At 50.8% G+C, this 26,977-nt stretch overlaps 4 protein-coding genes across 12 annotated transcripts; 3 read left to right on the plus strand and 1 right to left on the minus strand.

Annotated features, from left to right (window-relative positions):
* Positions 1–4,456: 4,456 nt before the first annotated feature.
* On the plus strand, positions 4,457–8,354 carry UFC1 (ubiquitin-fold modifier conjugating enzyme 1). The gene is made up of 6 exons (XM_055402250.2): positions 4,457–4,814; positions 6,629–6,696; positions 6,929–6,992; positions 7,296–7,372; positions 7,625–7,715; positions 7,914–8,354. Exons 1-6 carry the CDS (start codon positions 4,692–4,694, stop codon positions 7,992–7,994), a joined length of 504 nt encoding a protein of 167 aa, XP_055258225.1. The 5' UTR covers positions 4,457–4,691; the 3' UTR covers positions 7,995–8,354.
* Positions 8,355–8,502: 148 nt separating this feature from the next.
* On the plus strand, positions 8,503–15,115 carry USP21 (ubiquitin specific peptidase 21). Of its 3 annotated transcripts, none has more exons than XM_055402234.2 (13): positions 8,503–9,404; positions 9,987–10,607; positions 11,397–11,456; positions 11,588–11,708; positions 11,933–12,044; positions 12,228–12,383; positions 12,894–12,958; positions 13,264–13,367; positions 13,549–13,635; positions 13,923–14,001; positions 14,246–14,353; positions 14,458–14,572; positions 14,787–15,115. In XM_055402234.2, exons 1-13 carry the CDS (start codon positions 9,315–9,317, stop codon positions 14,875–14,877), a joined length of 1,809 nt encoding a protein of 602 aa, XP_055258209.2. In that variant the 5' UTR covers positions 8,503–9,314; the 3' UTR covers positions 14,878–15,115. The 3 variants fall into 3 exon arrangements, with proteins under 3 accessions (XP_055258209.2, XP_055258211.2, XP_055258210.2); XM_055402236.2 differs by having other exon boundaries at positions 8,503–9,164; XM_055402235.2 differs by lacking the exon at positions 13,549–13,635.
* A 734-nt stretch (positions 15,116–15,849) lies between these two features.
* PPOX (protoporphyrinogen oxidase) lies at positions 15,850–19,666 on the plus strand. Of its 6 annotated transcripts, XM_055402239.2 has the most exons (13): positions 15,920–16,056; positions 16,225–16,319; positions 16,467–16,601; positions 16,737–16,852; positions 17,035–17,167; positions 17,452–17,596; positions 17,706–17,896; positions 18,334–18,394; positions 18,550–18,668; positions 18,752–18,862; positions 18,962–19,111; positions 19,322–19,364; positions 19,447–19,666. In XM_055402239.2, exons 2-13 carry the CDS (start codon positions 16,233–16,235, stop codon positions 19,587–19,589), a joined length of 1,434 nt encoding a protein of 477 aa, XP_055258214.1. In that variant the 5' UTR covers positions 15,920–16,056; positions 16,225–16,232; the 3' UTR covers positions 19,590–19,666. The 6 variants fall into 6 exon arrangements, with proteins under 6 accessions (XP_088692095.1, XP_055258214.1, XP_055258216.1 ...); XM_088835969.1 differs by lacking the exon at positions 16,225–16,319 and having other exon boundaries at positions 15,850–16,056; XM_055402241.2 differs by having other exon boundaries at positions 15,941–16,319; positions 16,418–16,601; positions 16,721–16,852.
* A 95-nt stretch (positions 19,667–19,761) lies between these two features.
* B4GALT3 (beta-1,4-galactosyltransferase 3) lies at positions 19,762–25,674 on the minus strand. Of its 2 annotated transcripts, none has more exons than XM_055402245.2 (8): positions 25,577–25,674; positions 24,612–24,757; positions 23,974–24,248; positions 23,188–23,423; positions 22,215–22,405; positions 21,984–22,106; positions 20,688–20,792; positions 19,762–20,555 (listed from the first exon to the last, which is right to left on the minus strand). In XM_055402245.2, exons 3-8 carry the CDS (start codon positions 24,233–24,235, stop codon positions 20,282–20,284), a joined length of 1,191 nt encoding a protein of 396 aa, XP_055258220.1. In that variant the 5' UTR covers positions 24,236–24,248; positions 24,612–24,757; positions 25,577–25,674; the 3' UTR covers positions 19,762–20,281. The 2 variants fall into 2 exon arrangements, with proteins under 2 accessions (XP_055258220.1, XP_055258221.1); XM_055402246.2 differs by lacking the exon at positions 25,577–25,674 and adding an exon at positions 25,321–25,562.
* Between the last annotated feature and the right edge of the window lie 1,303 nt (positions 25,675–26,977).

Below are 26,977 nucleotides of genomic sequence, written 5' to 3' on the forward strand. Positions count from 1 at the left end.
TTCAATATGCTCATCCTAAGGGATCCAGTTCAAGTACTATCAGCCTTACCTGATTCTCTCAGGCATATGTACTTGGACTGTACTTTGAACATGTCCAGAATAGAGATTTATTATTTTATGGTAATTGACTGCTTATTAATTTCTCCTCCCCAAAGAATATGTATTTTCATCTTTATTAACCAAATCCTCTGACATCCCCAACTCTTGCGAAGATCTCGGTCTGAAGTCAGAGTCCATAGTTGTGTCATCTCTAGGGGTGATGTTGGCACCTCAGAGTCCTGTGCACACCTCAGCCTACACCAGCGAGGGAGCTGGTTGTCCCAGTTATGTTTTGCAGCTCTGCTCTTTGTTTCTGCAGTCTCACTTTGTGTTTTGATAACTGTCTCGCAGCCCTTTAAGGGTGATGAATAGCCCTCTAATACCAACTCTGACCCCTCAGATCACTGCTGCTAATTTCACATTGGCCCAGAAATGGTAGAAAGCTGGTTATGGATGTGATCTCTAGAGCCAGACTGTGCTTGGGACTGAATGCCAATTCTACCATTTAGTGGCTGTGTGATATAGGGCTTTCTTTCATTGAGCCCAACTTCAGTTGGGTTCTTCAGTTTCTTCAAATGTAAATGAAGCTAATGAAGTAACTATATTAAGATTGTTGCCAGAATTAAAGGATCTAATTTTTTTTTAATGTTTAGGACAGTGCCTAGCACATTGTAAGCATTGTATAATTTTTTTTTTTAAATCATTCTCTCCACCAAGTTCTCTGAGTGTTATAAGAATTCTTTGCTGAAGTCTCCAGAATAATTAAAGGCAACAGCAAAAGGAAAAAAGTTTTCCAAACTGGTTACCCATTTATACTGATCCTCTATAGGATGGCTCCCTCTCCTCACCATTCTGAGCTATATTCTCTGAGAATATTAGAGTCCAGACTAACCCCTTAAAGATCGGAATGAGGAAAAACTTAAATTCCTCCCCTAGTCCAAAGTTTATTTCCCTAATACAGTATTTCTCCTTTTGTCCCAGGGGCTACCTTTCTCCATGATGACTGACAATGGGCTTTTCAACTACTTTCAGGGGCACCCTTGTGTACCCAACAGTACTATCCCATCAAAACCATGGTCTGATGTCAGTGCATTTCCCAGAATTGAAATTTCCAGTCATTTCTGTCCAATTCCTTTTTATAGCTGTTTTAGGACAATTTCCTTCAGGGCAAGTACCCTGCCTGCCTTATGCACTACTGTATTTCCACACCTGAATGTAGGAAGAGCTCCACAAATGCATGAATTGTGCATGAATGAGCTTTTCCTTTGGAAAAAACATGAAGCTCAGGCCTACACACTGTTTTCAGTCTTCTCAACCTTACCTTCTGATCTCTTGTAAGAAGTACTTAAACAAAAATAAGCTAAATTGAAAATTTTAAATGAGACATTTCTCTAAAATATACTTTACAGAAGTGCAACTATGCCTACAATAGAGACAGCTTTTTATCATGCGTTATGAGCTCTGCTTTACAAAGTGGTCTAATAAGGTGAGTTGTTTTAAAAACGAAGATACAGATTTAAGGAGACAGCTTTTCTGATGCTTACCTAACTCATCAAGAAATTCTTTTATTTTAAAAATACTGGTTGAGCACTTAGCTTGTGCCAGGCACCACAGTATTACTGTATAAACAAGATTGACACACAGTCTTTACTGTGAGTTTCCACTCTTTCACAGCAATTAAACAATAAAGTGTGATAAGTCGTTACCATAGAGGAAGAATTCTAAGGCTAGAAGTCTCTGCCTGCCCTTGAACAAGACCATCTCTGCATTGATCATTTTTGTATTTTGAGATTCCAAGTGAGAGTTTGCTTGTTAAACTAGCTCCAGTATTACAAAAAGTTTGAAAATCACTGCCATATATTTAACGTGAATTTCATCCTGAAAGTCTATTATGTGAATGCATGAAGAGACACCACACTCATGCTACAGCTAGAGTCCACGTAATACAATGTAAGATCCCGTGTGATGCAACGAAGATCCCACGTGCCACAACTAAGATCTGACAGAACCAAATAAATAAAAATAAGTAAATAAAAATGAAAAGCTCAGCAAAAAAGAGAGTGAGAAAGAGATTGCACATAGAGTTAAAATCACCCTATAAATACTATCCTTTCATCGGTGAGGACATACAGTTCACAGAGATAAAGGAACTCACCAAAGTCTGGCCCTCCCCTACTTTATTGAGGAATAATTGACAAATATAATTGTAAATTTTTAAAATCATGGCTTGATATACATCTGCATGTATATATCATATACATGTGGTGAATACACACACACACGTGAGTGCATATAGGAATGATTACCAAAATCAATATCCATATCCATCACTTCACATAATCAACACATGTGTGGTTAAGAATGTTTAAGACTGGACTATCCTGGTGGTACAGTGGATTAGAATCTGCCTGCTAATGCATGGGACATGGGTTCAGTCCCTGGTGTGGGAAGATTCCACATGCCATGGAGCAACTAAAGTCCATGTGCCACAACTACTGAGCTCACATACTACGACTTCTGAAGCCCATGCACCTAGAGCCTGTGCTCCACAAGAGAAGCCACTACAGTGAGAAGCCCATGCCCCACAACAAGAAGTAGCTCCTGCTCACCCACACACTGCAACTAGAGAAAGTCCATCTATAGTCACCATGCGGTGGTGGTGTTGGTAGTTTGGTCACTAAGTTGTATCCAACTCTTGTGACCCCATGGGCTATAGCCACCAGGCTCCTCTATCCATGGGATTTCCCAGGTGAGAATACTGGAGTGGGTTGCCATTTCCTTCTCCAGAGGATCTTCCTGACCCAGGGATTAAACCCAAGTCTCCTGCATTGCAGGTGGATTTACCGCTGAGCCAGCTATACATTAAATCCTCAGAATGTATTATTTTTATAACACTGTGCATCCAATTTGACCTACATTTCCCTACTTCTCTCTCCTCCTTCTCCAAATTCTTATGACAATCAAATTGCATGCCTCATTCCAAATCTCTGCTCTCCACCACACCACAAAGCCCACACTCAAAATGGAATAAATCTTTCTCTAGGAGAGAAAACTCTAGTGAGATACTACAAAGTTTTGCCTTAGCCTTATCCGATATCTAATATTTTAAAGAAACATATTGCATGCTAATAAAAGACAAAAACTACATCATCTCAGGGAATAAAGAAAAAGCATTCAGGGAGGAGGGAACACTCCCACTCAGGATAAAAACCTTCAGCACTAGGAAGAGAAGGGAACTGCCTTAACCTGATAAAGGGCACCCATGAAAAGCCTATAGAGAACAGCATACATAAAGAAGAAAGACAATGCTTTCCTCCCTGAAATCGGAACAAGAAAAGGGTGTCTGCTGTCAGCATTGGACTGGAGGTTTCAACCATAAGAAATTAAATTTGTAGATAAACTATAGAATTTAATGATTAATAGGATTTGATCCAAAATTACAGCTAAAGGTTGCAATGATTAACACTGCAAACAAGATGTGTAAGTTAAGGCCAAAAATAATGTGCTTCTTGCTTATAAACCAACTGGAAGATACAAAATTCTGAAAAAGGATTACTGGGTACCTACTGTGTGCCACGCACTGGAGATAAGAGACACGATTCCCTCCTAGATTTGTTAATTCCAGACCCAAAAATGACTAGGCTAGACTGAGGCAAGTTTTCTAGTGGCCTTTCAACAACTTTGGCATTTATTAAGAATTCTGTAATTCAATTGTGTTAACTCTTTCGGGCTGAGACTGTATATACTTTGATTCTCCATGGTTTCCAATAACTTTCAGGAGACTAATACCTTCCTAATGGATGACTTTTGATGCTTTTGAACTGTGGTGTTGGAGAAGACCCTTGGGAATCCCTTGGTCTGCAAGGAGATCAAACCAGTCTATCCTAAAGGAAATCAGTCCTGAATATTCATTGGAAGGACTGATGCTGAAGCTGAAACTCCAATACTTTGGTCACCTGATGCGAAAAACTGACTCATTTGAAAAGACTCTGATGCTGGGAAAGATTGAAAGCAGGAGGAGAAGGGGACGACAGAGGATGAGATGGTTGGATGGCATCACCAACTTAATGGACTTGAGTTTGAGTGAACTCTGCGAGTTGGTGATGGACAGGGAGGCCTGGCGTGCTCCAGTCCATGGGGTCGCAAAGAGTCGGACACGACTGAGCGACTGAACTGAACTGAACAGAACTGAATGGATGACTACAGTGGCCCCCTGCTACCTCAGCGTAACTACAAGGAAGTTAAGGAAGTTTAATCAAAGCTGAAACAGGTGACTCGCGCATTTTAGGATGACAGGAACCAGAAGAGCGCCTAAAACTGCCTGAAATTCTAACAATTCTTCAAGTGTCCAGAAGGGTTTTCTGAGATTACGTCTCTGAGCATGAGCGGAAGTCACCCTTTGAGCAATCTGCAGTTAAATGATAGGTGCCATATTCAGGACAGAGTCATCCGTTCCCATTCTTTTCTCCTCGTTGCACCCACAAGCAGGTGATCCGGTGACAAATTTGTCTTCGTTACTAGAAAATAAAGATCGTATTCAGCGAAGTTTTAAGGCAGCCAACTCCCCATCTTCCCATAGTAAAGATGGAGGCGCCCTGAATGTAAACTACAGGTAATACCACTTCCGTATTTCTCTTGTGCCCTGGCCTAAGATGGCGGACGAGGCCACCCGGCGTGTCGTGTCTGAGATCCCGGTGCTGAAGACCAACGCAGGACCTCGAGATCGGGAGTTGTGGGTGCAGAGACTCAAGGAGGAATATCAGTCTCTTATACGGGTCAGTTGTGCTTCTACTGTCAACCGAGTCGTAAAAGGGTTGCTGGTAATCAGGTGTCCATGGGAATAGGCTCCGTGTGGAATCCACTTCCGGTTTTAAAGTTTAATTTACAAATTCAAAGATACTGGATGACTTCGGGGCTGGGGGATTTAAGGAGCCGCGGTGGGGAGGAGGCAGAAGAGACTCAAGTTAGGAACCACAGTGGGGCCAGATTTTCTTCCTGAAAGCAGCAGTTATTTTAGGGATACGCGGCCCAGGAAAATGACGTGTCCTTCTGGCCCCAGGTGATTTCTCTCCTGGATGTAGGGGAGGTGGTCTTAAGGATTTCCTAGAGCCCTAAGTCCGGGTTTGAGTCCCTCCGCTCTTTCACTTGTCCTAAGGTAGGAATACATGTTAGAGCAAAAAATTAAACTAGTTATTAGTTGCAGAGAGATGAGGAGCTCAGCTCAGTTAGGAACTAACCGTTTTCTCAGCTAATCTCCCTTCTGTGGAAAGAGAATTTGACTTCCCTGCGGTGGTCTCTGTCTGCTTCAAAGGTTTCCTGATGCATGTATTCACTAAAAAATAAATTTAAAAAATAATGTACATCTATTACCTAGGAAGGGCATCCAAAGCCGAATAAAGTGGAGCCTACCGATAGACAGAAACATATTATTATAATACATAAGGTGGAGAAAGAGGGAGAAGGCATCTGAGAAATTGCTAGGATGTTTTGAAGCAGGAGGTGAGATACCTAAATCTGGCGTGGGCCTGGTCAGGGAAGGCTTTCTAGAAGAGGCAGTGCTTGAGCTGAGACTGAAAGGGTAAACATAAGTTAGCCTTATACCAAACAAGTGGAAGAGAAGAACATTCAAGGCAACAGGAACAGCATGAGCAAAGTTATGGAAGCTAGAAACACATGACACATATGAAAAAACACCAGTAGTTCAGAGTTGTTAGAGCATCAAGGTGTGGCAGGGAGTGGTAGGTAAGAATAAATAGATTTGAGCACTTGAATCCTATCTTGGAGGCATTGGGACACCTTTAAAGGGTGTTAAGCAGAGGATGTTAACATGATGAGATTTGGGCTTTGATCAATCACTGGCAGAAGGGAGGAAAATAGAATTGGCAGGGCTAAAGGCTGAAGTTTGGAGGCTGTCATTAATCCAGACAAAAGAAAAGTGATGCTATAAATTCAGCAGTTATGGTAAAGAGAGAGAAGAGAGGTAGACTTGAAGAATATTCAGAAGGTAAAATCAGCAGGATATCATAAAAGATTGGTTTGTAAAGGAGAAGGAGGCTTAAGGATGATTTCCAGGTTTTTAGCTAATACTGCCAATGGAGGTTGGTGTGGTGGAGAAACAAGTCTGGAGGACCCGCGGGAAACTCGCACTGCCAAGTTTGAATTGTACCTGTGGAATGGAGGTAGAAGTTTCAATGTACATTTGGATCTAGACTTTGAAGCTCTGAGAAAAGCTTTAGTTTAAAGATAAAGATTTAGAAGTCATCAGCATATGAGTGCTAGTCAAAATCAGGACAAAATTAAGTCTTGGGAAGGAGTATGCCATAAAATGAGTTGTCGCTGACATTGTCAGAGTGAGAAGAAAAGCCAGGCAACATCATAAAGTGTTTTGTGCCTGTTAAATTGAGTAGAACCCAAGCATTCAATTCTCAGTTCTGCGGAAGTCCCCTACTTACCAATATGGCTTTGACTTCAACTTATGTCAGAAAAGTTGGGTAAACATACTAAGAGAGTAAGTAATCGCTTCTTTTGAGGGAAGGCGTACTGCCCTTGGCCCCAGTTCCCCCTCAAAGACCTCGTTCTCTGCTTTCAGTATGTGGAGAACAACAAGAATGCGGACAACGACTGGTTCCGACTGGAGTCCAACAAGGAAGGGACTCGGTAGGCAGACCCTCTCGGTGTGGCGGTGGGGATCTTACAGAGCTTAAGCATTCCGGTGTCCCAGAATCCACCCTCAGGCCTTTCCTGCCCCCTTCTAGTCTTCACTCCCACAAGTCCAGAGTTCCTATTTCCCAACCTATGAGTCTCTCAGGCTGGTCACCTAAGCCAAAAAGATGTCATATGAGTATTAGAAGAATGAGAAAGTTGGACTGAGGTTTGGTTTCTGTTATAGGTGGTTTGGAAAATGCTGGTACATCCATGACCTCCTCAAATATGAGTTTGATATCGAGTTTGATGTGAGTATGATTGAGTGGTAGTTAATGAAGGTTAGTTGAGGACGAGGGATTAGGTGATTGTTAACAAGCTAACCTTTCTTGGAGGGCCCAAAGAAAACTTTTTAAATGGGAGGGAAAATCTTAATAAGGTTTGAAACAAGCATAGGTTTAATTACTCATCTCCATGTCCAAAATCCTGCTGTGTAACTGCTGCTTGGGGGAGTTTGCAGAACCTTTCATTTCAACCAAGAAATGTGCATATCTGATTAGATTAGTTCCTTTCTATTCTGATTCTGTCATATTAAAGCCTTGTAATTGTTCCAGATTCCTATCACATATCCCACTACCGCTCCAGAAATTGCAGTACCTGAACTAGATGGAAAAACAGCAAAGATGTACAGGTAGGACTGAACAGGAGATGGGAAAACGTCGAAGAAGGCCTTGGTGAAGAACTCTCCAAGGCAGAAATTTTCCCAGAGTCTGCAGGACTAGAGAAGTTCCACATCTTCCTCTGCCAAGCCTGGGCAAAGCACTTAGATGACCTTGTTCTCAGTTCTGATCCCCAGTGGTCTTTCTGTGATCTCAAGAATTTGTTTTGCTTTGTGGTGTACCTTGCATGTCAGCATCTTCTGATCATCTTTTTCCTCTCATAGGGGTGGCAAAATATGCCTGACAGATCACTTTAAGCCTTTGTGGGCCAGGAATGTGCCTAAATTTGGACTAGCTCATCTCATGGCTCTGGGGGTAAGTTTGGAGTATTTGGTATATAAGAGGCGAGGGGGTTTGGTCCTGAGCGATATAAGAAAAGTGGGAGTAAACATGGAATAACAGTGTTTTCCTCTGGGTATGTTCTCCTAGACTATCTCTAGGAAGGAGCTTCTGGTGGAACACAAGGCATTGACTGGCTGGTAGTAATCTCACAGGGTCTCCCTTGTATTTCAGCTGGGTCCATGGCTGGCAGTGGAAATCCCCGATCTGATTCAGAAGGGAGTGATTCAGCATAAAGAGAAATGCGGACAATGAAGGATCAAGCCACTGAGGCAGGACAGAGGGACCTTTGATAGGCTACGGTCCCTGTTTTCCTGTGCATCATTTTTCTTACTCATCTTACTGCTTTCCCTGACACCCCTTCATCCATCATTGTTACTAAGTAGCTGCAGCAGACACTGCTGAAAAAAAAAAACAGCATTGCTGCTGAATTTCTTAAGTTGGGCTACACAGGGAGAGGAAGGACTAGGGCCTTGAAAAACCAAGAGGCAATTTATATCCCTTCCCTAGGTGGAGCACTGCGAGGTCTGGAGGGGTAGGGGGTGACCAAAAGTGGGTACATAGTCTTTCTGGTTTCTGGAGATAACTCATCAATAAAAGCTGCTTTCTCTGGTGGCTTGCGGCTCTCATTGGTGGCTGTAATAGTGGGTGAGTAGCCGAAGAGTCAGCAGGCTACCACCCAAAGCACATGTACCATCCTAGTTCAGGAGGGAGGGGGAAATGGAGGAAGCCCTGGTCTGGACCAGAATGAAAGGAAATCCTGACTGCTGTCCCTGCTGCTGAAATCTGCTCATGTGCTTGATCAGGGAGCCTCCTGCTTCGGCCTGCAAGATGACTGAGGACTGGTTTTGCAGGGCCAGTATTCCCTGCCCTCCGGGGAGCTTCCCATCCCTATGTGGATACTTCTCTGGTCTGTGGGCTGGGCCTGGACCCTGCATTCGCCTCCCTGCTCCCTGGGAAGGTCTGTGCTGCAAGCCGGGGGGCCATACAACGATTGTCAGGTTTATATCCCTTAGGGCCGCGAGATGGGGCGATGGGACTCTGTACTTTAGGGACTTGCTTTGGAGTGATGGTTTAAAGAAAATTTTTGGCGGAGCTGGGAACCGGCGGTCCTAAAGTTGGCTGTGTTTCCATGGTGTCAGCGGCGGAGCCAAGGGGGCGGGCTCACGCAAGCGCCGAGGATGCAGGTGGGTGGATTCTGAGTGTGGGTGCGCAGGCGCTCTGAGAGACAGTGAAGCCGGTGGCCGGTGGCCGGGCGGGACCAACAAAGATGGCGGCGGCCCCTGCGGCGGGAGAGAGCTGGGCAATAGCTGCGGCTAAAGCTGCAGCCGGGCCCGCGGGGGCGCTGCGCGAGAGTAGTAGGGGGTGGCCCTGAGCTGAGGCCTGACCCCGGCTGGCCTCCCCCACCGCCTCACTCGGGGACAGGTACGGTCCGGGGCGTATGGCGTGGGGGGTTCCGAGGGAAGACTGCTCCAGACTCGAGAGATCGCCCTCCACAAAGGCAAAGCCGCTGGGGACCTGGCAGGCCTGAGAGAACTGGGCTGGAGGGACCAGCATCGTTGGATCGTGAAGAATATGCCGCTGGACCCCGTAGCCAATCAGCAGCCTCGGCCTTTCTGCCCTCGAGGGGGGCGGACCCGGTTGAAACCTGCTGTGGTGGGCGAGGTGCAGAGCTTGAGGGTCAGGGAATTAGTTATTCGTCCTCCCTGCTCGCCACTGCCCCTAAGCCCCAACATCACTTTGGAGCTCAGAGGCGGGGGGAGGGAGTGATTCGCAAGTCACCCTTTTAATCTACTTCATTTGCTGCCCGGAGGGGCAGAGGTTTGAGAATGGAATGCTGTCTTTGGGGCTGTTACACTTGCATCCACACCCCTATTTGGCCAGAGGTTCTAAATGACCCAGAGCACATCCCACTTGACTAGCCAAGTATGGGGGACCTTCATGAGCATTTAGATTATAAAGACAGACGAGATAGGAACTGTCTTTCCACTGGCTCTCCAGTAAACTGTATTCTGTAGGAAGAGGGTAAGGAATGTAGAGTCAAAGCTCTGGACGGCTATCATCCATTCATTCATTTACTCAGTGGTTACTAAGTGCTTACTTTGTGCCAAACACTATGCTAGCTATTGGGGATACAATGACATATGATAGATATGATTCCTGCCCTCCGTGCATATAGCCAGGTAGGGTAGCCTAGGTTCCCACCTCCCTCCATGTTCAAATGTTGACCCTGTCTTCTTCTCCCAGGTCCAGCCTGTGGCGTCCACAATGCCCCAGGCTTCTGAGCACCGCCTGGGACGGACCCGAGAGCCACCTCTTAATATCCAGCCCCGAGTGGGATCCAAGCTACCATTTGCTCCCCGGGCCCGGAGCAAGGAGCGCCGAAACCCAGCCCCTGGGCCAAATCCCATGTTACGACCTCTGCCTCCTAGGCCAGGTCCCCCTGAGGAACGGCTCAAGAAACTGGAGCTGGGACGGGGACGGACCTCAGGCCCTCGTCCCAGCGGCCCACTTCGGGCAGATCATGGAGTTCCCCTGCCTGGCTCACCGCCCCCAACTGTGGCACTGCCTCTCCCATCCAGGACCAACCTAGCCCGTTCCAAGTCTGTGAGCAGTGGGGACTTGCGTCCAATGGGGATTGCCTTGGGAGGGCACCGTGGCACTGGAGAGCTGGGGACTGCACTGAGCCGCTTGGCTCTCCGGCCTGAGCCATCCCCTTTGAGACGTAGCACCTCTCTCCGCCGCCTGGGGGGCTTTCCTGGGCCACCCACTTTGTTCAGCATACGGACAGAGCCCCCTACTCCCCATGGCTCCTTCCACGTGATATCTGCCCGGCCTTCTGAACCTTTCTACTGCGATGACAAGATGGTGAGGATTCGCCAGCGCACGTGGCCTTCCATGCCCATGTTCCTCCATGCCTCCAGCTTTCTTGCCATCATATGGCTTTCCTTTCTCCTTTTCCCCCAAATTCCTTTTTCACCCCTTCATTTAGTGTGGACTCTCTTCTCCCTTACTTAAGTACCCTTGAGCCTCATAGACCCTTTTCGGGCTTGTCTGTGACTCCCCAGCATGGTTTGCCATTTCATTCTCCAAGGAATTAACCATTTGGAATTATTTGGGTCCCCAGGCCCTTAATTTCCCTTGCTGTGCCTTCTCTCCTAGGATGCTTGCCTAGGTTTAATTAATCTCTGGAGCCAAGGAGGGGCGGGCTCAGAACATCTGAGCTAATGTGGTTGCCCATTTCCCGAGCTAAGTGAGCTAGGCTGATTGCAGTTGGAGCCATCAGGAGAGGGTGTAGAAAGGGGCCACGGGTGCAGGAGGGGGCCTTGCGGGTAGCAAGGTCGGGGTGGGGAGCAGCTGGGCAACCATGCCAGTGCTTGGGGAGTTGCCCCAGGAGTTGCATCGCCGGCTAGCTGGGCAGAGGAGTAAGTGGGGAACAGATGGGACAGCCATGGCTGAGACCGTGGTACACTCAGCTGTGATGGGCTTACTGCTCATGGCCAGTGAGGTAGGGAGGCCCTGATACTCAGTGAGGGAAAAAGTGTAGAGTTTGGGGGTGAAGGGATGGGGAAGGCAGTGGGCAGCATGCTATGGAAAGGTTAAAGTGCCAGGTAGGGTATACAGGAACCTGTTGACTATACTGTACTGATCTTCCAGGCTCATCACACACTGCTTCTGGGCTCTGGTCACGTTGGCCTCCGAAATCTGGGGAACACGGTGAGAGCCATTCTTCCATCCTTCCTAACAGGAATGTGGACTGGTGTTGGGGACAGGCATGGGTAGGGAAACTTGGAGAAGGACAGCACTGAAGTTCTCCTAAGGCTTCCTGTGTCTCTCCTGCTCCCCAGTGCTTCCTGAATGCTGTGCTACAGTGTTTGAGTAGCACCCGGCCTCTTCGGGACTTCTGTCTGCGAAGGGACTTCCGTCAAGAGGTGCCTGGAGGGGGCCGAGCCCAGGAGCTCACTGAAGGTAGGGCAACAACTCCTCCTCCCCCCTTTCAAGTCCTCTTTTCTCCAACCCCGTGTAGGTTCATCTGCCAGTGAACTCGGTGACCCCGAGCCTGAAAGCTGGCAGTTGTATCTGTTTTTCCCTGTCTGATTTCCTAGAGGTTGTTTTCCACCCTCTGGGCCTCCTCTTGCTTCCCCCTTGTAGTCATTAACTTTTGTTTCCCTTCCCCACTCCCATCCTAACAGCCTTTGCAGATGTGATTGGTGCCCTGTGGCACCCTGATTCCTGTGAAGCTGTGAATCCTACTCGATTCCGAGCTGTCTTCCAGAAATACGTTCCCTCCTTCTCTGGATACAGGTGGGAGAGCTGGAGGGTATGGGATTTCTCTCTGGCCTTGTCTGGGGGTAGGGAGCCCTGCCAGCCTCATTCTGAGCCTTGAGATGCTCTTCATCCGGGAAATGGGGACAGATGTCTGGGCAGAGATTAGTGGCTGTGGACTAGGGAGGAGTCAGTTGCCCATGTTCTTTTGTCTGGCTGCAGCCAGCAGGATGCCCAGGAGTTTCTGAAGCTCCTCATGGAGCGGCTACACCTCGAAATCAACCGCCGAGGCCGCCGGGCTCCACCAATCCTGGCCAGTAGCCCTGCTCCCCCCTCAACCCGCCTCGGAGGGGCTCTGCTAGAAGAACCTGAGTTAAGGTAAGGTTGCTCTCTCTCCCTGTTCTCCCCAGTAGTTTATCAGCAGCATTCATCCTTCATAGAAGTGACTTAGTCACGGCTGAGGCTGTAGGGTCCAAGGAAATACATAGTTCAGAAAATGGTTTCTGAAGCAGTGCAGAAGTAGGAAGAAGGAAGGAGGCGGCTGAGGGGCGCAGATGGAAGCAGAAGATAGTGCTGTTGCTGTCACCATATTGACGGAGGAGGGGATAATTAATTTATAAGGTACAAAAGGGGTTTGGAGCCAGGTGGAGGAAGACGGCATGTTCTTCCCTTATCTACATTCCTGTGTTTTCCTGTCACCAGAAAGTCCTCTGAAGGAGGACTCCTTGGACTCTTTCTTGAAATTCAGAGAAGGAGCTGGGGCACGGAGGGGGTAGGGTACAGGGTGGGGTGGGGTACAGGGCTTTGTGGATCATTTCAGTGGTGTTGGGGGTGCCCAGCGTTCCTGCTGTCTCATGGATGCTTCCCACTTTCCTTGCTCTGTGGCAGCGATGATGACCGAGCCAACCTAATGTGGAAGCGTTACCTGGAAAGAGAGGACAGCAAGATTGTGGGTATGGAGTGAGACAGAGTGATGGGGGAAGTGTGTGTGTGTTGGGGGCAAGATCATGGGTATGGAGTAAGACAAAGTGATGGGGGAAAGTGTGTGTGGGGGGGAGGTGCAGGCTTGGCAGAAAAAACCAATACTATGGAGGGGTATGGGAACAGGACTGGGTGGAAAAGTTGTTAGGGGTTTGTGAGGAGTGTTGGTGGTGGGAAAGGAAAGGTCAGGTAAGTGGGTGGGAAGAGATGGGATTCCAAGAAAGCACCTTAGGCATCGCACAGTGACTGTCTCTCCTGCCCCTCTGCTTCTATCTAGACCTTTTTGTGGGCCAGTTGAAAAGTTGTCTCAAGTGCCAGGCCTGTGGGTATCGCTCCACGACCTTCGAGGTTTTTTGTGACCTGTCCCTGCCCATCCCCAAGGTGGGATTCCAGAAGATTCCAGGGGTGGATGGGACATGGGTTCTGTGATGCAATTCTCCCACCCCTAGTGTGGGAGGGAACCCTGTGGGTCTCTGGAGCAGAAATGAAGCTTGGATTACTTGAGAAGAATTGGAAAAATAAATTCATACCATGCTGACCCTTCACTCCCCTTTCCCCCCAGAAAGGATTTGCTGGGGGCAAGGTGTCTCTGCGAGATTGTTTCAACCTTTTCACCAAGGAAGAAGAGCTAGAATCGGAGAATGCCCCAGTATGTGGGGGTTCACAGGGGATATAGTAAGGGTGGGAAACCTGGCGGGGGGAACTCCGTGTGTGTAAAACGGGTTGCATGGTGCCTGAGTATGAAGAGTGACGCACGTGTCAGGGTTTGTGAAGGAGTTTCAGCTGTGTCCTGGTGCTTCCAGGGCAAAGGGCAGCAGCCCAGAGGATGCAGAAGTGTATACAGAGCACAGTGAATTTGTATGAGTCAGGATGCCAGAAAAGCTAGCTGAGGTGAGGAACACATTAACCTTATAACGTTATTTGACATTTATTTAGGTGTGTGACCGATGTCGGCAGAAAACACGAAGTACCAAAAAGTTGACAGTACAAAGATTCCCCCGAATTCTCGTGCTCCGTATCCTAATCTTCAGATTATTTCTCCCACAGATTATTTCTCCCATTCATTCTTTTCCCACATTTTCCATGTTTACAGAAGCTGGATATTTGGGAATTCAGTTTGCCTTAGGAAAAGCCGGCCACTCCACCTTTCCCTATCTTGCTCCCCAGATGTGTTCAGGGAGGGATGGTGGACAACGTTCAATTCCTCAGCCCCCGTCAGAGGCCCTCTGCCTCCCAAATTCTCCTTAACCAGAGCTTAGATCTTAATCGATTTTCCGCCTCCCGAGGCTCCATCAAGAAAAGTTCAGTAGGTGTAGACTTCCCACTGCAGCGACTGAGCCTAGGGGACTTCGCCAGTGACAAAGCCGGTGAGTCTGGTAGGGAAGGTCCTGAGGAGCTCCATAAAGGGAAGGGAAAGAGTGGGAGGGGGCACAGCTCTGACTGTAGGATTTGGTCGTCTCTAACCCTGAAGGAAGCCCCGTGTATCAGCTGTACGCCCTTTGCAACCACTCGGGCAGCGTCCACTATGGCCACTACACAGCCCTGTGCCGGTGCCAGACTGGTTGGCATGTCTACAATGACTCTCGGTGAGAAGAGCCTGCTACTCAACTCCTGCCCTATTCCCACAGCAGCCCTGACACCTGTCCCTAATCCAAAGCCCCAGGAGAGCACAGTGCCAGGTGGTGGTGGGGGCGGGGTTGGTATCCCGATCACTACCTGGGCGCTGTGAGGTTGATCTTGTGGGGAGGTAGGCATAAGCAGAGATGATCACACCCCTTTCCCCGTGTCCCTTCTTCCTAGTGTCTCCCCTGTCAGTGAAAACCAGGTGGCATCAAGTGAGGGCTACGTGCTGTTCTACCAACTGATGCAGGAGCCACCCCGGTGCCTGTGACATCCCTTTTAAGCCCTGGCACCTGTGAAACCCTTTCAACACCCTTAAGCCCCCAGGCTCCCCATTTACCTCAGAGACGTCTATTTTTGTGTCTTTTTAATCGGGGAGGGGGGAGGGGGTGGTTGTACCTCCCATTATTTTTTTTATTAAAAAATACCCTTTCACCTGGAGGCTCCCTTGTCTCCCATGTACAGAGCTCCACAGGCCCCTGCCCGTGTACAGCCCCCAGACCCTCTACAGTCTCACTTTTTTTGTGAATAAATTTATTTAAAAAAATAAAAAGATGTCCTTATTTGTGTTTTAAGGGTGTGGTGATACAGAACTAGGCCGAATGGGGAGTCTTCCTGGGACTCAGTTCGCTCTGTGAACAGTGGGGCCCGCTCAGAGCCGTGGGGGTGGGGATAGGGGTGTGGGACCAGGACACGTTGATGCCAAGGTTTACATTGGGAGGAAAAGAGGGAAGGAAAACTTGGGACTCGTCAAGCTGTAAGGAAGCCTGGAGATAGGGTGCGGGCACAGGGGTCCACGGGTTTTGCCAGCGTAGGGGGCTGCCTCTCGAGAGCATGGTACCCAGGGACCCCTGTGGATAAACACGGTACGCTGCCGGGCCGCCCTAGCTCCCACAGGCCTCGGCTGTTGCTAACATCAAGGAGCTGTTGATGGAGCCACCTCCCCACGGACCAGCCTCCAGTGTCCCCGCATACTCTCCCTACCACCAACGCTCAGGGGACCCTCCCTCCAGGGTTCTCACCCTAGGTGGGGCCTGGGAAGCTCGAGCGGGGGAATGCTGCCCAGGATTCAGCTCTCGCCGCTCCAGCCCTGAAGGGAGAGCCGTGCGGGATACGGCCGCTCCCTGCACCCCGGCAACGAACCAGTTAACCTCCAGCTTCAGAGAAGCGCCTTCTATAGGCTGGAGCGTCCGCGAGACTGGAACGGACGGAGAGTCGGCGAGGCCAAGAAGCTGGGGGCAGCCGCGGGCGGAAAGCGCTAGGCCCAGAGGCGGGCGGGAGGAGCAGCGCTCCTGCTCGCCGGCGCGCAGCCGGGTCCCCGCGCCCTGCGCGAGCAGATAGCGCGGGTGCGGCCCTTATCCGCCACCCCTCGCCCAAGGGTCGCCGGCGGGGTGAGGCGCCGGGGCCTCTACCTCCTCCTTCCGCCCCATTTTTCTCGTTCCCCTCGTGGGTGAGTCCTAGGGTCTGGGAGGGGAACTCAGAGTTCCACCACCCCATCCGCCGGCTCTTGGTTTCCCCGAAAGCAGCGAATGGCCAGGGGTGGAACGCGGAGCTCGCGGGGTTTCTGGAGAGCAGGGTGGTTGCGGTCACCCTGTCCGTAGCGCCTCTTCACCCGCAGGTTTCTTCATGGGCCGGACCGTGGTCGTGCTGGGCGGAGGGATCAGCGGCTTGGCCGCCAGTTACTACCTGAGCCGGGCCCCCTGTCCCCCCAAGGTTAGTGCCCCACGATGCCGGAGGGAGCTCCTTTAACACTTCTCTCCCATTTCCAGCAAGAGCGAATGCGCCGCCCCCTTTTTCTCCTGACCCTTTAGGCCGCCGCGGCTGGGGCTGTAGGCTGCAGTGTCTCCCTCTTGCCCTCAGGTGGTCTTGGTGGAGGGCAGCGAGCGCCTGGGAGGCTGGATCCGCTCAGTACGAGGGCCAGATGGTGCTATTTTTGAACTTGGACCTCGAGGAATTCGGCCGGCGGGAGCTCTGGGAGCCCGGACCCTGCTCCTGGTGAGCGGCTTGTGCAATGCCTAGGAGAGATTGCGGAGGGGCCTTCACTAGAGGATAGCGTTAAGGGGAGCAAGTGGATTTGGTGGGCAGTCCTTTCCTTAGTATATCCTCTTCTTGAGGACGTGTGGAGAGCAGGTTTCTGAGCTTGGCTTGGACTCAGAAGTGTTGCCTGTCCGGGGAGACCATCCAGCCGCCCAGAACAGGTTCCTGTATGTAGCTGGTGCTCTGCATGCCTTGCCCTCTGGCATCAGGTAACGTTATCACTTCCTTACTGCCATCCTTCTCCTTTGCCCTTATCCTCACATCCCTTCCATTTCCTCATCTCCCAGTCTGTCAGGCCTCCCAGCAAAAGGGGCCAAATGAATGGAAATGATCCCCTGGAGTGGGGGAGGTAGAGCAGAGCTCCCTTTTCACTGTGCCTTCCTCCATACAGGGGGCTCCTCCGCCCTTCACCTCCCTTCTCCAAACCTCTGTTCTGGGCTGGGCTGAGGGATTTGACCACCCCTCGTGGCAAAGACCCTGATGAGACTGTGCACAGTTTTGCCCAGCGCCGCCTTGGTCCTGAGGTAACACCACCCAGAAGCCCCCAGATCCCTCCCCTTCTAAACCCCTTGCAAATCTACTACTGGGGCCTCTTCTGTAGCCTCTGAAAATGCCCTCTTCTCTTCATACCCAGTAGCCCCCGAAACTCAGTGTTGAGGTGAATGCCTTTACTGCCTTCCCATCCATCTGTTGTAGCCAGACTGCTTTCCAAGTAAACCCATGCTGCCCCCATTCCCTACCAAGCAGGGATTAGTGGAAATTAGTGCAGTTTATTCCTTGGCCTCTCAATCCTAGTCTCACCCTTAAGGTGGCGTCTCTAGCCATGGACAGTCTCTGCCGTGGAGTGTTTGCAGGCAACAGCCGTGAGCTCAGCATCAGGTCCTGCTTTCCCAGTCTCTTCCAAGCTGAGCAAACCCATCGTTCCATATTACTGGGGCTGCTGCTGGGGGCAGGTGAGGGGGCAGTTGGTTCAAGGGTTGAAGATATTAAGGACTGCCAGAGTGAGGGACTGGAGGCAAGGGGTGCTATCTTAATGCTTCTTCTCTGCTTCCTCCTCTGCAGGCCGGGGCCCACAGCTGGACTCAGCACTTATTCGCCAAGCTCGGGCTGAGCGCTGGAGCCAGTGGTCACTCCGTGGAGGGCTGGAGACATTGCCCCAGGCCCTCAGCGCCTACCTGACTAGCAGGGGTGTCAGTGTTCTCCAAGGCCAGCCAGTCTGTGGGCTCAGTCTCCAGGCAGAAGGGCGCTGGAAGGTAGGCGAGCCTCCTGGACTGTAATGAACCTGTGTGTTAGAGTTTTCATCTTTGTTTAAACTCCAGGACTGGAGTTTCTCTTTTTCTACTGTCTTAGAAGCTGCTTAAATCTGGGCTACCCCAGGGTTCTTAGGCCTTATTTGTGAACCTTTCTCCAAGACCACCTGATCCAGATCTGTGGATGGAAGTAGTGCTTATATATACGTGGCTCCCAGCTAAGGGAAAGAACCACCCAGCTCCACTAAACATTTCAAATCGGCCCACTGGCTTTTGTCTGGCCCACTTGCTGGAGTAACAGGGGGATGATTTTTGTTCTGACTGCATAGTCAGTCTCTTCATCCTGAGTCAGCATCCAGTCTTTCTCCTGCCACTTGGGTGCTGGGAAACTGAGGCAAAATTCCCATGATTTCTGTCTTTTAATGTGTTCATCCTTTCAGGTGTCTCTAGGGGACAGCAGCCTGGAGGCTGACCACATTATTAGTGCCATTCCAGCTTCAGGTAATGGGATAGCCACCCTCCCCTTCCCCAGCCAGGGTGAGGCAACCTAGCTTCTTCCTGGGCCAACGGGACCATACCATGCCCTTGAACTGCTCATCCTCGTGGGGGTCTTATCCTAAGGAGGGTGGCCAAAACTGCACTGCTCTCGCCTCCAGTGCTCAGCAAGCTGCTTCCTGCTGAGGCTGCGCCTCTGGCCCATGCCCTGAGCACCATCACTGCTGTGTCTGTGGCTGTGGTTAATCTGCAGTACCGAGGAGCTCGTCTGCCTGTCCAGGTATGACCCAGAAGAGGAGGCAAGACAGACACGGGCTCAACTGGAACCCTTCCCTCCTGACCTAGTCTCTTTGTTTTCTCCAGGGATTTGGACATCTGGTGCCATCCTCAGAAGATCCAGTTATCCTGGGAATTGTGTATGACTCCGTTGCTTTCCCTGAGCAGGATGGGAGCCCGCCTGGCCTCAGACTGACTGTGAGAGAAGGCAGCCATGCTTAGTGGGGGTTTCCAAAGGGCTCCTCTCTGCCCCATTGCAGTAAGGCCAGGCTGGTCAGTGCCATCTTCCCTCCTCAGGTGATGCTGGGAGGTTCCTGGTTACAGACACTAGAAGCCAGGGGCTGTGTGTTATCTCAGGAGCTGCTCCAACAGGAGGCAGAGAAAGCTGCTGCTACTCACTTAGGACTGAATGAGCCACCAAGTCACTGCTTGGTCCATCTACACAAGGTGAGTTGGTAACACAAGGTAAACACTCTTCAGCTACCTAGTAGAGGCAGGCCTTGAAGGCAGGGATTGATCCATTTGTCATTGTCTATCCAAGCCTGTTGCTGTTCAGTTACTAAGTCGTGTCTGACTCTTTGTGACCCCACGGAACATAGCACCCAGGCTGGGGTATCAATGTTAATATTTTCCCTGTATCCCTTTTTCTCTCCCCAGAACTCTATCCCTCAGTATACATTAGGCCACTGGCAAAAATTGGGTAAGTTGAGAAAGCAGCTTGGCTGAGAAGAGCCATGAAAATAGACCCCCAGCTGTAAAATTCCTTTTATCTTTCCTTTCAGAGTCAGCTTCCCAATTCCTGGCTGCTCAGAAGCTGCCTTTGACTCTGGCCGGGGCGTCTTATGAGGGGGTTGCTGTCAACGATTGTATAGAGAGTGGGCGTCAGGCAGCAGCCCGTGTCTTGGGCACAGAACCTAACAGTTGATCCTCAGTTCCCACTTCTTCTTGCCTCTGGTGGCAGGGATTCTCTCACCCATGAAAATAAATGTTGCTAAAGCTTGACTTGGTCTGGCTGTTCTGTCATCCAAGGGCAGGAGGTGGGAGTGGGTGAGCAAAGATAGGCAAAGAGTGCCTGGGATGCAGAAAGCAGGAGCAGAGGCGAGACAAAGTCCTTTATTAGAAAATATATCAAAATCCCAGCCCCCTGAGCCAGGTCCAAAAGAGGGAGCTACTCCGTTACTGGCAGCAAGTACCCAGGGAGGGGCTTCCTTCAGACAAACTTCCTGGGAACCATAAATAGAATAAATATTCACAGAGGTCCCGGGAGAAGCCAGATCACTCTTTTCTCCATGGAAGAAGAAGGGATTTGGGGTCCAGCCCTCCTGCTCCTACCCCATAGGCAGGGGACTCCTAGGAGTCATCACATAAGTCATGACATCAAGGATTCACAGTCATAAGCCCTGGCAGGTGACCCTAGAAAGAGAGACCCCCAGGGCCAGAGGAGCCCAGCTCCAGTCCAGCGGTGAGGAGAGGCCCCTGCCCCCAGCACAGCAGTAAAGTTCAGTTCCCCCACATCCCTCTAAGAGCAGTGAGGAGCTGAGGGTGGGGAAACACAACCCCTCTGATTCAGTTTCATGATTAAAGTGGGAAAGATTCAGTTTCATGATTAAGAAGGAGTCAGTGTGAACCATGGGGAGCTGTGTGGTTGGCAGTAGGCAGAGGGCCAGGCCTGGCTGGGGGCCGGCGCTGCAGCATCTCCTGACGGAAGGCTTGGGAGGAACCAGGCGGGTAATGGGGACCAGAGGAAGTCCGGGGACCCCGAGGGTCAGTTCCAATGTCTGCTGTGATGTTGGTATAGAGAGGGCCCAGCTCTCGAGACAGCAATTGGTATGTCAGTGAGTTCATTCCATCTTGAGTCCAGGAATTCTGGGTGCGGACCAGGAGGTCAAATCTGAGGGTTAGAGATCGGCGACTAAGACCCGGAAAGGAACGGCCAGGAATCTAGGAACTTGTGGGAGCAGCCTGGCCGGGGTGCAGAGCCCTGGGGCTCGCTGACAACCCCCAGGCCACCCTCGCGTCCTACCTGTGGGGGTTCTCCTCGTTGCCCTTGTCTCCTCGGTGCTTCACCATCTTGTAGTGCCCCACGGACGTGGGCGGACGCGAGATCTTCATCCCAGCCAAGCGAACCCTGTGGGGAAAGCGAGGGCACCTTGGAGGATCCAGAGTGGAAGAAGGCTGCTGACAGGTGAGCAAGAAGAGCTAAGGCCAGCGAGGGAGGAATTGCATGTTTCTTTACACAAAGAGTAACTATTACTAACTCGACAAAGGGCCCAGTACTGGAAGGGCGAGCAGAAACATCAAACAGAAAGAAGGAAAGGCTGAGAAGAATGTAAAAGCCGGTTGTCTGCAAATCCTCAGGGCCTAGTGCAGGCACCCTGGGGGCTGTAAACAACTGGCAGAGGTAGGTTTGCACCTCCCACCTGTTCCTAAATGGCTCCCAGGAGCTGCCTTTGCTGTCTGGGAAGGACAGGGAGAGGAACCATTCTGTCAAAAAAGGTAGGACAAGATGGGGAACCACAGACCCAAGCTCAGCAATTCTTACTGAGATTAGTGGCTGAGCGGCCTCAGCCCTGCTGCACTCCCACCCCCCACCCTTGTTTCAAAGGGTGGACCCAGGAAATCGGGACCTGGAAAGACATGAACTCCAATTCTGATACACAGAAGCAAGCAGTGAGGATGGCTGGGGAAGGTACTGAAAGAAGACATACATTTAGAAACTGCTGGGTGTTTTACACACAGAGAGAAGAATTCACAGAGATGTCATCCCAGAGGACACAGCGGGCGGAGAGGCAAGGGGCCCGGCATGTCAAGCCCAAATAGTCAAACGATACATGAAATTGGGTCAGCTGAGGCTGAAGGTCAAAATGTTTCACGTGCTAAAAATAAGCTGGCATCATGCCAATGGCACAGGCCCTTTATTTAAAAAAAAAAAAAATGTGATTCTGGACTATGTGGAGCAGAGCCTTTCCTCTTCCAGCTCTGCAGGAAGTGGTTTGGATGCAATCCTAGCAGAGGCAGGACTAAACAGTCTCCAGGCTGCTTTCCAGCTCTGGAGTCCCATGATACTATTGGGATTGATTGTATTGATCTTGTCTTCTCTCCCGGGAATGTTACTAACCAGGTCTAAGGGACTGAAGGACAACAGAAGGGGGAGCAGCATGCAAAGCCTGACCTGGGTAGACTACAAAGATAAGGGAGAGGAATAGGCACCATTCAGGACCAGGGAGCTAAATCAGTGTTAAAAGACTAGGGCTAGAGGTGGTCTTAGAGGACAGGGATCCAGGCTGGGGTTAGGAAAGAAGGTGGCAAGAAGTCTGACCTGGTAGCAATGTCATCATCCTCGCCACCCCAGCCCCAGTATTCATTGGGGAAGCCATTCATCTTCAGGTACTGGTCAGGAGTGAGTGCCGAGACCCCGCCAAAGTACTGGGGATACGGGAGGCTGGGGAGAGAAAGATCCTTGGATTCCACATGTCTTCTGGGAGCCATCCCTCCTTCTTCCACTGGATGGTGGAATACCCTGCTTCCAGCACCCTCCCGTGCCCTCTACCTGTATCCAAACTTGTTCATGGCAACAGCAACATGCCGAGGTCCTCGGGGGTCACACACATACAGATTGTGGTCGTTCTCTGGCAGGAGGTCCACATCATGCAGGAACAAGCAGTCCCATTCTTCATCGCGCAGGGCCTCCCGGACCCCGACATTCAGCAGCTTTGCCCTGTTAAATGTTCCATTTCCAGCCTGGAAGATAATGGAGGAGGACCGATGCGGTGTATTGGTGGCATGGAGAAGCAGCATAAGAGTGAAAGGAGGGAGGTCAGCGTGGTTATGGGATGAAGAGGATGAAGAGAAAGACAACTTCTTTGTTTTCTCGTTCAACAAAAAATGTTTGAGCATCACTATGTGCCGGATGGGCTTCCCTGGTGGCTCAGATGGTAAAGAGCCTGCCTGCAGTGCAGGAGACCCCGGGTTTGATCTCTGGGTCAGGAAGATCCCCTGGAGAAGGGAACGGCAACCCACTCCAGTATTCTTGCCTGGAGAATCCCATGGACAGAGGAGCCTGGCAGGCTACAGTCTGTGGGGTCGCAAAGAACTGGACACGACTGAGCGACTCGCACACACGTACCTGACACACACATGCTAATAGTTAGCATTTAATCCCAACAACCATGTGAAAGAGGTGGTATAGTGGTTACCACTCTGAGCCTCATTTTAGCAGGTTAGGTATCTTGCTCAAGGTCACATATGGAACAAATGGCAGAACCAGAACTTTAGGCCAAATCTATCCACTTCCAGATTCAACAACACAAAAGTCACGGAAGATTACAGGACAATGGGAATATCCTTAAGAAGAAGCATGGGGCTAACACACTGGCAGAGCAGTGCAAGCTGCTGCTTTCTTACATTCCACAGTCGGACCCTCCTTTAATTATATTGAGACTTATTATATGAGAGTGGAGTGGAATTTGCTTGAGGCTTCCTTATAAAAAAGAAGATCACAGTGGCGTGGGAACTGGGAGTACCTGGTGGATGACATAAATGCCATAAGCAAGCTGCTGGCGCTGCAGGAACGGATGCAGGTGGTAAAGCAGCAGGCGCAGGTGGTGCTCCCGGGCACGGTGGGGCACAATGATGGCTGTCCGGGACCGGGGCTCACACCTTGCAGGGCGGTATCGGCCCCCCGGTTCTACCCGGGGATTCCTCTCCACAATCTCTGCCAACGACGGCACTGGGCTAAAGGACACGGATATGGGACCCACTGTCGGGAGGGAATGACAGGTCAGGGATTAGAAGGTCAAGGAGTCAAGGTCAGGGATTAGAAGGTCAAGGAGTCAAGGTCAGGGATTAGAAGGTCCCTGGCAGTTGGATTATGGGACTCAGCTTCCCCAAGGGCTTGCTCAGAAATCTCACAAAACCTTGAGTTCCCCATCATTGGGACAACTTTGCGAAGTCTGGAAGGTGAAGGCTCCTCACCTAGCCTGCCTTATTTTAGGGTTCCTTAACTCTCCCCTGCCTTACAAGGCTGGAAGCTTACAGTTAGCAGGTGGAGAGAACAGGACTGCCAACTAACTCCTAATCCTACCCGGAGGTATGAAGAGCCCATAAACGGGCAAGTAATGGAAAGCTGTGGCTCAATCAAAGAACCTAAGTCGAAACCCCAAATTTAGAGTCCATTCTATCTCAACGTTAGCCTCCCTTCCAGTTCCACAACCCTCCAGTTCGAAGACCCACTGCCGCCATCCTACACTTGTCCAAGCCTCCCTGTCCCCACACCTTGGCCTTGCCTTCTGCTTTCCTTCTGCACTCACCTAAGAGAGGAGATCGTTCGGGACAGTACGGCAGGCCTTGAGGAGCTGGGAGGCCCCCTGGGGCAGCAGGGGCCCCGGGCAGGTGACTGAGGTTACTGTAGACATCATGGGGATGAGCATAGTCAAATGTCGGCTCCTGCTCTCGGCCAAAGAGGGCGCTGAGGCTTCGAAAGCCCCCCAACGACAGGTACATCATGACTGCCAGCTGGGAGCCCACAAGCAGGGCCAGTGTGCAGGGCCGCTCCAGCAACCTCCGCAACATCCTGTGCTGGGGTCTGGATGAGAGAGAGAGGAGAGTTCTGGGGAGTGGGGGTCAGGAAGACAGCATGCCAGCAGAGAGATCATTGGGTATTGATGAAGGTGGTGGGCAGGGGTAAAGAGGAAAAAGGAAAAGAACCAAGTCACAGAAGGGAGCACAAACCTATGTAGAAAGAAACAGAATGTAACCATTGGCAGGTCGCACCACCTGTCACTTCCAGCCTAAGTTTCACTGTCCACCACCCATCCCTCAAACCACTCCTACCACCTACTCAGTCCCCACCCCCAACAATGCTTACATCATTCAGGTCCCAAGGCCATTTCAGAGCATTCTCTGGAGACCATTTCTTCCAATTTTAGAGGGGCAGAGATAGACTCACCTAGATTCAAACTGTCTTCTTCAGGATCATGGGGACTCCAGGAGGTCCCGGGGGAGCAGAGATGTGAAGCATTATATAAAACTGGAAACGTAACAGAGGACAGAGACAGGCTCCATCCAGCACGCCAACAGCAATCTTGGAACCAGCTGGAACAGAAGTGGTCAAGGATAGCCAGCCACCCTCAGAGGGGCAGAGAGCAGGAACAGGGTGAAGCCAGTCTCCCAGCTCGGGAAGCGAGCGAGGGAAAGTGGTTGGAGAGAAACGGGGTGGAGCAGGAGATGCTAGGTCCCCGGCTTTGCCCCAGCCATCCTATAGCGTGTCAGATTCACTCGGTATTTAACCATCCCCCACCCCAACAGGACCAACCTGTTTGGGGAGTGGGGACAGGGCAACTACTGGAGATCTGGGTGAGGCAGTCCTAACAGGACTGTGAAGTGGCCTCAAGAGAACGCAGGGAGGCGGAAGAAACGGGCTCCTTTCCGTTCTTCACATTTATGGGAGCTAGCTCCGCAGGTGCAGGGAGGTGACCACCTGGGAGCTGCAAGCAAACAAGCCCGGAGCGCGGCAGGAAATAGGATGGGGGTAGCGTCCTCTACCTTCTTCTCCCTCTCTCCACCCTAGCGAGGGTGGGGATCGGGGTTATTGATGAAATGAGATAGGGAGAGGGAGGGCTGGGCAGAACCTGTCAGAGGAACCTGGGCCAGCTCACCTAGAGGGGCGTGGTCAGCGGTCTGGAAGGGGTTACAGCCCAGTTCTTTCGGAGCAGCCTCATCTCACCCCACGCCAACCTCCTCTGGCGATTGCTCTACCTTGCAAAGTGCGCCCGCCGGCCTCTGTCCGGACTTGCACTCAGGTCTCCCTCCTTGCTCAAGGCTGTTTACAGCCTTTATTCAAAACTTCTCACCTTCCCAATCTCCCAAACCTTTCTGCAGGGCCCCTCACCGCGCCATCTCCAGCCTACACACCTGGCCTCCTGCCGCCCGTCGTCACCGCCACCCAGACAGCCGGGCAGGAATCGCCGCCGCCATCTTGGAAGCGGGCGCCGCGGGGGCGGGGCCTCGCGTCACGGGGCGGGGCCTTGGGGGAGGGTCGCCCGGGCGCGGAGCGCAGGGTCCGAGCACCGCGCGCGTGCTGGCGCTCGCTTCAGGCCGCAGGCGACGGTGGTCTAGACCCTTTGGGAACCGGCGCGGGGCTCTTCCCCACCCGACCGACTCCCAGCAGGATTCCATTCCCCACCCCTCAATTCAGCCTCCGAGTCGTGTCCGACTGTTTGCGACCCCATGGACTGCAGCACGCAAGGCTTGCCTGTCCTTCACCAGCTCCCGGAGTTCACTCAAACTCATGTCCATTGAGTCAGTGATGCCATCCAGCCATCTCATCCTCTCTCGTCCCCTTCTCCTGCCTTCAGTGTTTCCCAGCATCAGGGTCTTTTCAAATGAGTCAGTTCTTTGCATAAGTTGGCCAAAGTATTGGAGTTGCAGCATCAGTCCTTCAAATGAACATTAAGGACTAATTTCCTTTAGGACGGACTGCTTTGATCTTGCAGTCCAAGGGACTCTCAAGAGTCATTTCCAACACTGTAGAGAAGGCAATGGCAAGCCACTCCAGTACTATTGCCTAGAAAATCCCATGGATGGAGGAGCCTGGTAGGCTGCAGTCCGTGGGGTCGCTAAGGGTCGGACACGACTGAGCGACTTCACTTTCACTTTTCACTTTCACACATGGGAGAAGGAAATGGCAACCCACTCCAGTGTTCTTGCCTGGAGAATCCCAGGGATGGGGGAGCCCTCTATGGGGTCACACAGAGTCGGACACGACTGACGTGACTTAGCAGCAGCAGCAGTTCAAAAGCATCAATTCTTCAGCGTTGAGTTTTAAGATCCAACTCTCACATCCATACATGACTACTGGAAAAACCATAGCTTTGACTAGACGGACCTTGGTTGGCAAAGTAATGTCTCTGCTTTTTAATATGCTATCTAGGTTGGTCATAACTTTTCTTCCAAGGAGCAAATGTCTTTTACTTTCATGGCTGCACTCACCGTCTGCAGTGATTTTGGAGCCCCCAAAAATAAAGTCTGTCACTGTTTCCATTGTTTGCCCATCTATTTGCCATGAAGTGACGGGACCGGATGCCATGATCTTAGTTTTCTGAATGTTGAGTTTTAATCTAGTTTTTCCACTCTCCTCTTTCACTTTCAGAATCAAGAGGCCCTTTAGTTCTTCTTCGCTTTCTGCCATAAAGGTGGTGTCATTCACATATCTGAGGTTATTGATATTTCTCCCTTGATTCCAGCTTGTGCTTCATCCAGCCTGGCATTTCACTTGATATACTCTGCATATAAGTTAAATAAGCAGTGTGACAA

This window comes from Moschus berezovskii, chromosome 4 (assembly GCF_049115385.1).
Source record: "Moschus berezovskii isolate FMDL1 chromosome 4, NW_MosBer_1.0, whole genome shotgun sequence".
In the NCBI taxonomy this organism is placed as follows: Eukaryota; Metazoa; Chordata; class Mammalia; order Artiodactyla; family Moschidae; genus Moschus; species Moschus berezovskii.